Source organism: Theropithecus gelada, chromosome 20 (assembly GCF_003255815.1).
Source record: "Theropithecus gelada isolate Dixy chromosome 20, Tgel_1.0, whole genome shotgun sequence".
Lineage (NCBI taxonomy): Eukaryota > Metazoa > Chordata > Mammalia > Primates > Cercopithecidae > Theropithecus > Theropithecus gelada.
Window position 1 is genome coordinate 14,499,648 of NC_037688.1, and position 11,470 is coordinate 14,511,117.

Consider the following 11,470-nt stretch of genomic DNA (forward strand, 5'->3'; position numbering starts at 1 on the left):
CATACAAGGTGGGGGCTGGGAAGGGAAGAACAATCCAGGCCATTACCCTCATGAATTCATTTGACAAATATTTATTAAGCATCTACTGCAAACTTGGCCCTGTGTTGGAAGCTGAAGACACAATTCCAGAGGCAGGCGATGACTGCCCTTGGCGTTTCCAGTGGTCAGGGGTTGGTGAGGAGGGGCAGAGACACCAATCCAAGAGTCCCCACAGTTTATACATACCACAGGCGTGGAAAGCGCCAGGAGGGGAACGAACAGGATGTTTACCAGCACCTCCACGGGCAGCCACAGTCATGGGGGCCAGGACAGGGTCCCCAGAGGAAGTGAGATTCGGCTGAGCTAGGAAGACGTTTCCACAGGAACTTACAGTAAGGGTTGCAAGGACAGCCTGTCCTCCCCGCCCCCGCCCCACCACCTCACTAAACTCCCACTGCGGCAATCAGCATTTCCTAAGCCTGCCAGGAAGCTTCCAGTAACCGCTTCCTGACTCCTAGCATGACACACTTCGGGCTTTCGGAGGTTGATGATCTAAGACCCTTACACAGCGCCAGACACGTGCAGACAGGGAGGCAGGATGTGCCTCTCCAGCTAGGAATCTGGATGCCACCTGGGCTCTTCCCCTCAGCCTCCACAGGGGAAGAACATTCTTGTGGGGGTTTTCCCTTCCAAATGCCTCAGGGCGATTCCAGTGTTCCCGCTAGTTCTTCCCTTCCCAGGCCAGAACACAAATCCTTCCCCCTCCCTGCCTGGCAAACACCTTCTTACCCTCAGGCCCAAGGCAATGGCCCACCTCCTCCCAGGCTGGATGGGGTCTCCTCCTCTCTGTTCCCCCAGCCCCTGAGCTTCCTGAGGACCAAGCTTGTGGCTTCTTGTCCTTATTCTCCCTCCTTGGTGTCTCTATGTTAGAGGACCGTCAGCATCTGCTGGGGCCTGGTCGCATTCACCCTGCTCTGCCACTCACTAGCCGTGTGACCCTGGACAAGTAACTTCTCTGGACCTGCGGTTTCTCCTCTCTACGATGAGAATACGGCAGAGTCCTTATCTTATGGGTTGTTACAGAATGAAGTGATATCTCACACACAACACACTTCCTACGGTCCCTGTTGCACGCTCAAGTACTCAACATGCAACGGATACGTCATCAGTAACAACTCCACGGGTTGACTGTGATGCTGCACAATTATTAAGCCTTGACTGCCGCAGAGTCGTAACCTGTCTGCACTTCCAACCAGTTTTCCACGCAAGCAGCATTCCCAAGTCCCGCTTTCACCCGCGGGCTAACGGCTCAGGTTCGAGTATACGACAGGAGGGAGGGAAGCTGTGCACACGGCGGGGGCGCACGGCGTGGGCACCCGGTACACCGTGTCCTCCCGGTACACCGTGTCCTCCCGCTACACCGTGCCTCCCGGTACACCGTGTCCTGCCGCTGCACCCAGGTCCTTCCGCCCCGAGGCGTCCCCGGGGCGCACGTGGGCGGGCTTCAGGGAACTGACCTCCCGCGGTCCGTGTGCAGGCCGGGTGCGCCCGGCCCGGTGCGCGCAGCCGGGTGTTTAGCCGGGAGCCGCGAGTGACTCAGCGCGGGGCGTGTGCAGGCAGCGCCCGGCCGGGGCGGGGCTTTTGCACTCGTTCCGGCTCTTTTCAGCTATAAACACTGCTCGCAGCGCTCCGCTCCACCACGCCTCCTCCAAGTCCCAGCGAGCCCGCGTGCAACCTGTCCCGACTCCAGCCGCCTCTTCAACTCGCCATGGATCCCAACTGCTCCTGCGTCGCCGGTAAGGGGCTGGGGATGCCAAGTGTAGACTGTAGCGCTAGAGAAGCAATTTCTGACCCCTCTTTCTTTCTCTGATCACTCAATTTCAGGACAGGAGTTGCTCCTTCCCAAAGCGTTTTGGGGTATCTTTCAATCCATTCTAGGTTATTCGGAACCCTTTTTTTTTTTTACCGTTAAGGAGATCTGAGTTAATGGCTTGCTCAAGTTCCCAGGAATCGGTTGTGGACAGAGGAACTCTGCCCCGGGCTCTTAGCACGCCGTCCCACGTTCAGGTATCCAGGGACCGTTATCACCTCTGTCTTTTCTCCTTGCAGGTGACTCCTGCACCTGCGCCGGCTCCTGCAAGTGCAAAGAGTGCAAATGCACCTCCTGCAAGAAAAGTAAGTGGGATTCTCTCTTTCCTCTAACCCCTCACTGTCCTCCCAGCCTGTCCCCTCTCCACCATCCTCAGGGGAATGAAAGCAGTCTGGGGATGCCCCATTACGCGGAAGTTGTTGCCTCCTCAGTGATCCTTATCAGGGAAAGCAGGAATCCTTATTCCCTGTGTCCCTAGTACTCATCTCTGCCGCCTCCTCTCTGCCTCCAGGCTGCTGCTCCTGCTGCCCTGTGGGCTGTGCCAAGTGTGCCCAGGGCTGCATCTGCAAAGGGGCGTCGGACAAGTGCAACTGCTGCGCCTGATGCTGGGACAGCCCTGCTCCCAGATGTAAATAATGCGACCTCTACAAACCTGGATTTTTTAATGTACAACCCTGACCCTGATCGTTTGCTGCATTCCTTTTTCTATGAAATAATATGAATGATAATAAAACAGCTTTGACGTGATTCTGCCTCTGGTTTCCTTTATATGCCTTAAAAATAATGGACTGGGTTGAGCGATGGAACTGAGAGGGCTCTACCTGGGCTGTGGATGGAAATGTGAGCCGCTAAGAAAGAGTGCATTCTAGCAAGCCAGGCTACCGCACTGAGCTTCATCTTCTGTAAAACTGAATGGCGTTGTGCCAGATCGTATGGGGGCAGGAGGGACACATACGTGATCACTTTCAGTTTCATGTCAAATATGGCACAGAAACTTCTCCATTCCTCATTTTCACTTTCTGATTTCCCTGCCCAACTTCAGTTCTTCGTGGGATTTTAGACTTGAAAGTGACTACAGAGGGTGAAATCCAGCTCCCCAGTGGCTAGAATCTGACATCCGGTTTCCCAAACTCCCTGTGGTGAATGACCAGTTTTGTTTTCCATTAGTCACAGACCTAAGCTCTGGTAAAATAATGAGTTAATAAGAAAATGAACGCTTAAAGGACACAAAATACAAAGGCCGTTTTTTAGATTCAACAGGAAATGTTCAACAAATATATGGAGAACACATTAACATAGGAAAAATAAAAGAATGATCAACACTACACATTTGTCCAAAGTTGTGTGTTGCATCCTGGTAACAGTTCTCAGACTAGCCCCAGTGTGTGGCTGGCACACCCTGAGCAGCACTGATCCAGACATCCCCACAAGGAACCATCAGGCTTGTCCTGCCCAGTGTCACTGACAGGACGCTTTCAGACCCCTGAGAGCTCCCCGTTTTGCCTTGGTTCTGAATCTTTGTAAGTTCCTCCCAAGGTCAGGCTGAAATTACTTCTCTCAAATTTCAGCCGTTGGCTACTTAAACCAGCAAAGTGGCTGGGGATGTGGAGGGAAATGCCCAGCATGTTCCCAGCAAGATGCAGTGTGTGTGATCATGGGTTGCAGATGAAGTTCTTCCTGTCTGCCCACGCAGGGGTGATGGCATTCAGCAGTTTAGAGGGTGTGGTGCCGCTCATTAGAAAGGAGTGAAGCTCTGAGTGACTTGTAATTAAAGCCAACGGTTAGGCCCCTGGCTATGTGGAGGGAATGTTATTTGAAGTTCAGTCAAAGAGGACGATGAGTCCCTTGGCCCAGGAATCAGGAGCACACTTGCCTGAAGGTGCTCTTTATAGAGAGAGTTTTAGAAGGCAGCCTGTGCCAAGGGCATGGGTTTTCATGTCAGGCAGTCCTAGTTCACAGCCCACTTTACCACTTACTGGCTGTGTGGCCTGGGTGAGTCACTCAACCTCTCTGAGCCTCAATTTCCTCATCTGTAGAAAAAAGATGGTATCCCTATTTATGGATTAAGTGAGATCTTGGCCTGGCTCCTGGCTAGGGTTTAATAACCATTAGGATCACTCTGTTTACATGGACTTTGTTGGAGACAGAATCTCTCTTGATAAGCTCTTGGGGAAAAACGGGTCTGGGAAGAATTAGTCTAGGTTGGAGGCTGGGGAGTGGAATGAAGTTTTCCTGACTGTGTACCCGGGGGAGGGTGGATGACTTCCTGCACAAAGCCCTCTGGGATTAAGATGCTGCCACAGCATTTGAACAAACGTAAGAACCATTCTCATTTTTCCTATCATTTGAACACCCCATGAGCCAGTGAAAGAGTGAACGTGCAGGGACGAAACTGATTATGTCATCTTCCAGAGTGGTTAAGCAACCTGCCCAAGGTCACACGGCTTAGAAGTCAGAGGCCGGAACTTTCACTATAGCTGGCCTCTCATCTTGGCTACAGTTGGCAGATCATGATGTCACTGGGCTCTAAGCCCTGCCTCTCAGAGTTCAGAGCTGGGTCAGCCCTTGGTCAGTTAGCCCATTTGTGTCCCTGGCTTGAGAGGTGGCATACTGAGGCCAAGAGAGGTCACAGAGCTATGCAGAGGGCATGACTGCCTGCTCAGCGCTCCTTCTACTGCTGCCTCACTACCAGATTTTCAGTGCCCTTGTTTTTCACAGAACATGGTGACACAGGGTGGTGGTTGAGGGCATTATGATGCAGTCAGCATGCATGGCTGCAAAACCTAGCTCTGTCACTTATACCTGAGTGACACAACCTCTCTGTGGCTCAGTCTCCTCCACTGTAAGATAGGCTGAATAATAGGGTCTGGCTGGTGACAGCAAATGAGTTAATACATGCAAAGAACTTAGAATGGCACTTGCCATGTATCAAGCAGACTACAATATTAGCTATGATTTTATTTTATTTTGTTATTTTATTTTATTTTATTTTATTTTTTTGAGACAAAGTCTTACCCTGTCACCCTGGCTGGAGTGTAGTGGGGTGATCTCAGCTCACTGCAACCTGCACCTCCTGGGCTCAGGTGATTCTCCAATCTCATCCTGTTGAGTAGCTGTGACTACAGGCACATGCCACCCCGCCTGGCTAATTTTTATATTTTTAGTAGCAATGGGGTTTCATCATGTTGGCCAGGCTGGTCTTGAACTTCTGGGCTCAAGTGATCCGCTAGCCTCGGGCTCCCAAAGTGCTGGGATTATAGACATGAGCCACTATGCACAACCTAGCTATAATTTTATTATCTTTATTCATAGCATAGGGACGTTTTTCTACCTCCAGATCAATAAGCCAGGCCTGCTGTTCCCAGCCATGTGACCTCTGCATTCCTCATCAACTACCTGAGCATGTTAACTGTGGTCCAGAGAGTCTTCAGTCTCCCCATGAAATTGTGATCACCACTGGATACAGAAAACCATGAGCAGGACAGTCCACGCCCTTGTGGCACATACAAATGGATGCCTGCCATATCTGCTACCACCTACATCACAATTTTACTTAACAATTCTCCTTTAAATGATTCATATTTTCCAACATGTATTTGTATTACTCATGGTTTCCCCCAAGACACAGAACCAATAAAATGTCCCTAGATTGATAGTGATAAAAAGAAAGCTTTAAGAAATTAGCTGATGTGATTGTGGGGATGGCTGGTCTAAAATTTGCAAGGCTGGCTGGCAGCATGGGAATTCTGTCAGAAGCTGATATTATAGTCTTTCGTCTGAAGGTGGTCTACAGGTAGAATTCCTTTCTCTTCCGGGGACCTCAGTCTCAGTTTTTCCTCTTCAGGCCTTCAACTGATTGGATGAGGCCCACACACATTATGATGAGTAATCTGCTTTACTCAAAATGTATTGATTTATTTTATTTTTTGCAACAGAGTCTCGCTCTGTCACCCAGGCCAGAGTGCAGTGGTGCGGTATCAGCTCATTGTAACCTCTGCCTTCTGGTTTCAAGCAATTCTCCTGCCTCAGCCTCCCAAATAGCTGGGATCACAGGTATACACCACCACGCTAATTTTTGTATTTTTCAAAGAGCAGCTAATTTTTGTGTTTTATTTAACAGATTAAGCTGCTAATTTTTGTATTTTTAATAGAGAAAGGGTTTCACCATATTATCTAACTCCTGGCCTCAAGTGATGCACCCACCTCAGCCTCCCAAAATGCTGAGATTACAGGCATGAGCTACTGCACCCAGCCAAAACCTACTGATTTAAATGGTAATCAGATCTAAAAAAACACTTTCACAGCAACATCTACATTAGAGTTTGACCAAGCAACTGGGTATGATAACCTAGCTAAGTTGACTCATAAAACTAACCATTGCAGTCCACCACTTGTTAATTTGGCAGACATAAACATCTCCTTAAACTATACTTAATGTTAAAACAAGGTCATACCTCCACCTAACGTGAGGCAACTGTCCTGTGTATGCCTGAAATTACACAAACTCTCTTCCCAAAACTGATTGCAAAATCCTTGAGGCATGTTCTTTGACATCCTATAACCTAAATAGTATGATATAAAGTTAGCAATACTTAAATATTGTGATGTAAGGTTAATACGTCCCCTGTTATATGACAATGGGATAAGAGACGGAAGAAAACAAAAATATTTGCCGCACATGCGCGCGCACACACACACACACACACACACAGTTATAACAACATAATGAAGAAATACCCATAACAATGACATTCCTCATTTCCATACCTGTAACTGGTCACATGGTCATAGCTGCTATTTATAGCTTCTTTCTTTTACAACCTAAAAGAGGTGTAAACCTCTTGTTTCAGCAAACACCTCAATCAATGGTGGTTCTTTACTTGGTGGGGTGACCTAAACCTTCATTCTGGAAGGGTCTGGGCCATGCATTCCTGTCCCAGTTGGGATGTTTCCACTGGCTTCAATCACAGGACATGGTAATAATAAGAGACACCCTAAGGGATCTCTTGTATTCCAGACATCCTCCTCCTTACCTCCATTGCAGAGATTGTGATTACAAAGAAGTAACCACAATCACCCTAGCCAGAATAGTGACTCCTTTCTTTGCCTGTTTTTTTTTTTTTGTTGCTGTTGTTGTTGTTTCTTTTCTTTTCTTTTCTTTTCTTTCTTTCTTTCTTTTTTTTTTTTTTTTTTTTTTTTTGAGATGGAGTTTCGCTCTTGTTCCCTAGGCTGAAGTGCAATGGCGTGATCTCAGCTCACCGCAACCTCCGCCTCCCAGGTTCAAGCAATTCTCCTGACTCGCCTCCTGAGTAGCTGGGATTATAGGCACGCGCCACCACGCCTGGCTAATTTTGTATTTTTAGTAGAGATGGGGTTTCTCCATGTTGGTCAGGCTGGTCTCAAGCTCCTGACCTCAGGTGATCCACCCACCTTGGCCTCCCAAAGTGCTGGGATTACAGGTGTAAGCCACAGTGCCCAGCCTCTTTGCCTGTTGATACAGAAGTCTGAGGACTCAGTGTGGCCTGGTGGGACTCAAAACTTCCAGTTTGATGGAATCACTGTGTCTCTCAAGGAAGCATTCCTCCTTTTGGAACTAATACCTTGAGACCAGCAAAGCATAAAGTCATGGGGACAGGAAATAGATATTTTGATTCTACAGATGAGCAAGATTTTTATAGGCTGACTCCTCTGTTTGCTCGTACGACCACCACGATCAACTAGCCAACACCACAGGTCTCTGTGAATCATATTATTCTTTTTATTTGAGAGAGGGTCTCGCTCTGTTGTCCAAGGCTGGAGAGCAGTGTCATGGCACACTGCAGCCTCGACCTCCAAGGCTCAAGTGGTCCTCCCACCTCAGCCCCCAAAGTAGCTACAACTACAGGCAGGCACCAACACATCCAGCTGATTTTTGTATGTTTGGAGGGGTAGAGACAGGCTTTTGCCATGTTCGCCAGGCTGGTCTCAAACTCCTAAGCTCAAGTGATCCACCTGCCTCAGCCTCCCAAAGTGCTAGGATTATAGGCGTGAGCCATTGCTCCTGGCCTGCAAGTCATACTATTCTGCTTTGACTGTGCCATCCATGACAACAACCAGGCCCATGCTGCCTTTGGCAATTAAGTGCTGTCCCTTGGCCCCTGCCATACTGGGACCAAATTATCGCCATTGCATTTAGGGTTCCCAATTCAGCGGCAGCAGTTTCCACTGAATTTCTACCTGCAAAAAAGAGTGACCACACAGCTCTTCCAGGGTGCTAGGGCGCCCCTCACAAATTTATTTCTCATAGTTGTGGTGAAAGTGGTGTCCTCTGGGCACTCCCAGATTGAATGGGCAGGTAACACTTGATAAATCCCCTCTGACATCTGTTTTACTCCAAGACTACTGATTTAAACGTTAATCACATCTTAAAAAATAACTTTGCCGCAATATCCAGGATGGTGTTTGACCAAGGAACTGGACACTTTGCCTAGCCTAGTTGACACATAAAACTAATCATCACATATATTTAAATGAAAGCAAAGTTTTCACCAGTGCTAAAATCAAGAATCAGTCTTACTTACAGACATAGATTACTCTAATGTGTATTTCGTGCATATACATATTTAATAAATTTCCCATCTCCATCGCTTTCCAAGCTGTCCAGGGTTGAGAGAGACGCTTCTCCTTGATTAAAACATTTCTTTCTTTCTTTTTCTTTTTTTTTTGAGACGCAGTCTCACTCTCTCACCCAGGCTACAGTGCAGTGTCGTGATCTGGGCTCACTGCAAGCTCCCCCTCCTGGGTTCATGCCATTCTCCTGCCTCAGCCTCCCGAGTAGCTGGGACTATAGGTGCCAGCCACCATGCCTGGCTAGTTTTTTGTATTTTTTTTAGTAGAGATGGAGTTTCACCATGTTAGCCAGGATGGTCTCGATCTCCTGACCTCGTGATCCGCCCACCTCGGCTTCCAAAGTGCTGGGATTTCAGGCGTAAGCCACCGCGCCCGGCCTGAAGACATATCTTGGCCAAAAGAAATCTTTTTTTTTTTTTTTTTTTTTGAGACGGAGTCTGGCTCTGTCGCCCAGGCGGTAGTGCAGTGGCCGGATCTCAGCTCACTGCAAGCTCCGCCTCCCGGGTTCACACCATTCTCCTGCCTCAGCCTCCCGAGTAGCTGGGACTACAGGCGCCCGCCACCTCGCCCGGCTAGTTTTTTTTGTATTTTTTTTTTAGTAGAGATGGGGTTTCACTGTGTTAGCCAGGATGGTCTTGATCTCCTGACCTCGTGATCCGCCCATCTCGGCCTCCCAAAGTGCTGGGATTACAGGCTTGAGCCACCGCGCCCGGCCCAAAAGAAATCTTTATGTTTTCTTTCCTCCTCTTGTGAAGCTGACTGGATTCAGGTAGCATGGCACCATTTCATAGAGCCATAACTTTGGGCAAGTTACTAAGGCTCTTTGTGCCTTAGTTTTTCCATTGGAAAAACGTGTTTAGAACAGTATTTCTCTTCTATTGTTCTTGAGAGGGTTCAAAAAACTAAAATGATTAAACAGACTCACGCAGATTGTTGCGTAATAGGAAAATTGAAAGGTAAATATTCTTATTTAACATAGATTCTGCATCCTCCGGGTCTGGAGTCACCTAAGCAGATCCCGCCCTTGGGGGCACTCCATATTTTCAGGACTACTCTCCTGGAGTTGGGTGGGCACGCTAGGCTTTGGAGGAGACCCTGCAGAATTTTGTGCAAAGGAGGCCCCAGACAAATGTGCCCATATAACTGCTCCGGCATGAGGAATGGAAGGGTGGGCTCGCCTCCACCCTGTTGCTGGGCTCAAGAGAAAGTGGCAGAAGGACCATGGTGGGGATAGTGACAGGCAGTGCTAGAGGGCAGGAGGGCAGAAAGCAAGGGTCACATCCACGACGGTTCTCTGCACACAACTCCCTCGCCGCGCTCGCCGGCTCAGGCCTATCCAGGGACGATGCTGGGGTTGCACACCGGCTCCAGGAAAGGCGAAATACCGCAGATGGGGTGGTGGGGGTGGGAATATTGCGACCACCAGAGGCTGGGTTCCCGGAACACTCGGGGACGGGGATGTCCAGCAACCACAAGGAAATGCGGAAAATGGAGAAGTTGCGGGGAGCAGGACAGCAGGGGCGCTGCGGACGACCGGGTGCACAGGCCTGAGCGAGCGAGCGAGCGCCAAACAAGACACCCACGGTGCACACCTTGCGCCCGGCCCGCCTGCTGCTCACAGTCCCGCCCTGTACCCACAGGAGGCCCAGACTCAGCGGGGCGGGTGCAAGCGCGGGGCGGGGCCTCTGCGTACGGTCCCATCTCCGCCTGCAGAGGGAGCAGCCGGCTACAGGCTCCAAAGCGCATTCCAGCTGCCTGACGGCCTCTTCGCCTCTCCGCTCCTCTCTTGGCTGGAAATGGACCCCAACTGCTCCCGCGCCACTAGTAAGGGAAGCCCGGCTCTGCACCTGGGAATGCCCAATTTCCAGCCACAGTACAGTGTCCCTGCGTTTGAGGAGGTCGCATTTTGAGCTCTGAGCAGAAGGGGACCCTTTACTTCGTCCAGTACTTTCTCCTTGGAATAGCTCCTGAGAGCATTGCGCTCCTCACTGTGCTTCTGTGTCACAGTTGAGTGTTCTGAGGCTCAAGGCTGCCCTGTTCCACGTCACCTGGTTGGTCAGGGGCTGCTGGCCAAGCCCCAATGCTCTGTCCAGGCTCTGAGCAAGCAGGGTGGGTGGGAGGCAGGAAACACTGCGTCTTTGAGATTCAGGACAGGAGGTTTTGGGCCCCAGTCCGAGTCTTCCTGGGTTGTGTGTGCATCTGGGACCTTCATGGTGGGGTAAAACAGGAGGGTGCTTGCCCTTCCCAGCATGAGTGGAGAGGACGTGGGGCTTGTCTCCCTCTGTCCTGAGTGGGAAAGGAGCTCTGAGGGCTGGCCCTGCACAGAGGATGGCGCACTGGAGACTCAATGAACCACTGCTGTACCTTCTGCGTCTCACTCACTGCTCACTGCCTTTATCTCTTCCTTCCAGGGGCCTCCTGCTCCTGTGCCAGCTCCTGCAAGTGCAAAGAGTGCAAATGCACCTCGTGCAAGAAGAGTGAGTGTGGGGCCATCTCCAGGAATCTGGCGCTGTGGCTAAACTTGGGAGGGAACCCAAGGCTGGCCTGGAGTGCACGCTTCTGGGGAACGCCTTTCTTTGCCCCTGTTGGCCATGTCATTCCCTCTCCAGGCTTTCTGCTCTGAGTTCGAATGCGGCAGGGCAGCCTATTTCTATTGAGACACAAACCCCAAAGGTACCACCTGTGGTCTCAGAACAGAGCTGTGCCAACCTAAAAAGACATCCTCCAGGTCTGGAGTCTGACCTCGAGCCAGGCCTGCTGTTGACACAGGGAGGTGCCTGATTGAGTCTGCTCTGACCTCTCACTCTCCCTTTTTGCCCAGGCTGCTGCTCCTGCTGCCCCATGGGCTGTGCCAAGTGTGCCCAGGGCTGCATCTGCAAAGGGGCATTGGAGAAGTGCAGCTGCTGTGCCTGATGTGGGGACAGCTCTGCTCCCAGATGTAAATAGAGCAACCTGTACAAACCTGGATTTTTTTTTTTTTTTTTTTTTTTTTTTTTTTTTTTTTTTTTTTTT

At 50.0% G+C, this 11,470-nt stretch overlaps 2 protein-coding genes across 2 annotated transcripts; both read left to right on the forward strand.

Moving 5' to 3' along the window:
• Positions 1-1,516: 1,516 nt before the first annotated feature.
• On the forward strand, positions 1,517-2,596 carry LOC112614625 (metallothionein-2). The gene is made up of 3 exons (XM_025371333.1): positions 1,517-1,775; positions 2,089-2,154; positions 2,361-2,596. The coding sequence occupies exons 1-3, from the start codon at positions 1,748-1,750 to the stop codon at positions 2,450-2,452; spliced, it is 186 nt and encodes a 61-aa protein (XP_025227118.1). The 5' UTR covers positions 1,517-1,747; the 3' UTR covers positions 2,453-2,596.
• A 7,658-nt stretch (positions 2,597-10,254) lies between these two features.
• Positions 10,255-11,382, forward strand: LOC112614635 (metallothionein-1L-like). The gene is made up of 3 exons (XM_025371347.1): positions 10,255-10,282; positions 10,870-10,935; positions 11,280-11,382. Exons 1-3 carry the CDS (start codon positions 10,255-10,257, stop codon positions 11,369-11,371), a joined length of 186 nt encoding a protein of 61 aa, XP_025227132.1. The 3' UTR covers positions 11,372-11,382.
• Positions 11,383-11,470: the final 88 nt, after the last annotated feature.

Bases quoted from the DNA above. Each gene is read 5' to 3' on its own strand.
- LOC112614625 (XM_025371333.1), top strand. From the start codon at position 1,748: ATGGATCCCAACTGCTCCTGCGTCGCCG. The intron at 1,776-2,088 runs GTAAGGGGCTGG...TTCTCCTTGCAG, and splicing joins CAACTGCTCCTGCGTCGCCG to GTGACTCCTGCACCTGCGCC. The intron at 2,155-2,360 runs GTAAGTGGGATT...CTCTGCCTCCAG, and splicing joins ATGCACCTCCTGCAAGAAAA to GCTGCTGCTCCTGCTGCCCT.
- LOC112614635 (XM_025371347.1), top strand. From the start codon at position 10,255: ATGGACCCCAACTGCTCCCGCGCCACTA. The intron at 10,283-10,869 runs GTAAGGGAAGCC...TCTTCCTTCCAG, and splicing joins CAACTGCTCCCGCGCCACTA to GGGCCTCCTGCTCCTGTGCC. The intron at 10,936-11,279 runs GTGAGTGTGGGG...CTTTTTGCCCAG, and splicing joins ATGCACCTCGTGCAAGAAGA to GCTGCTGCTCCTGCTGCCCC.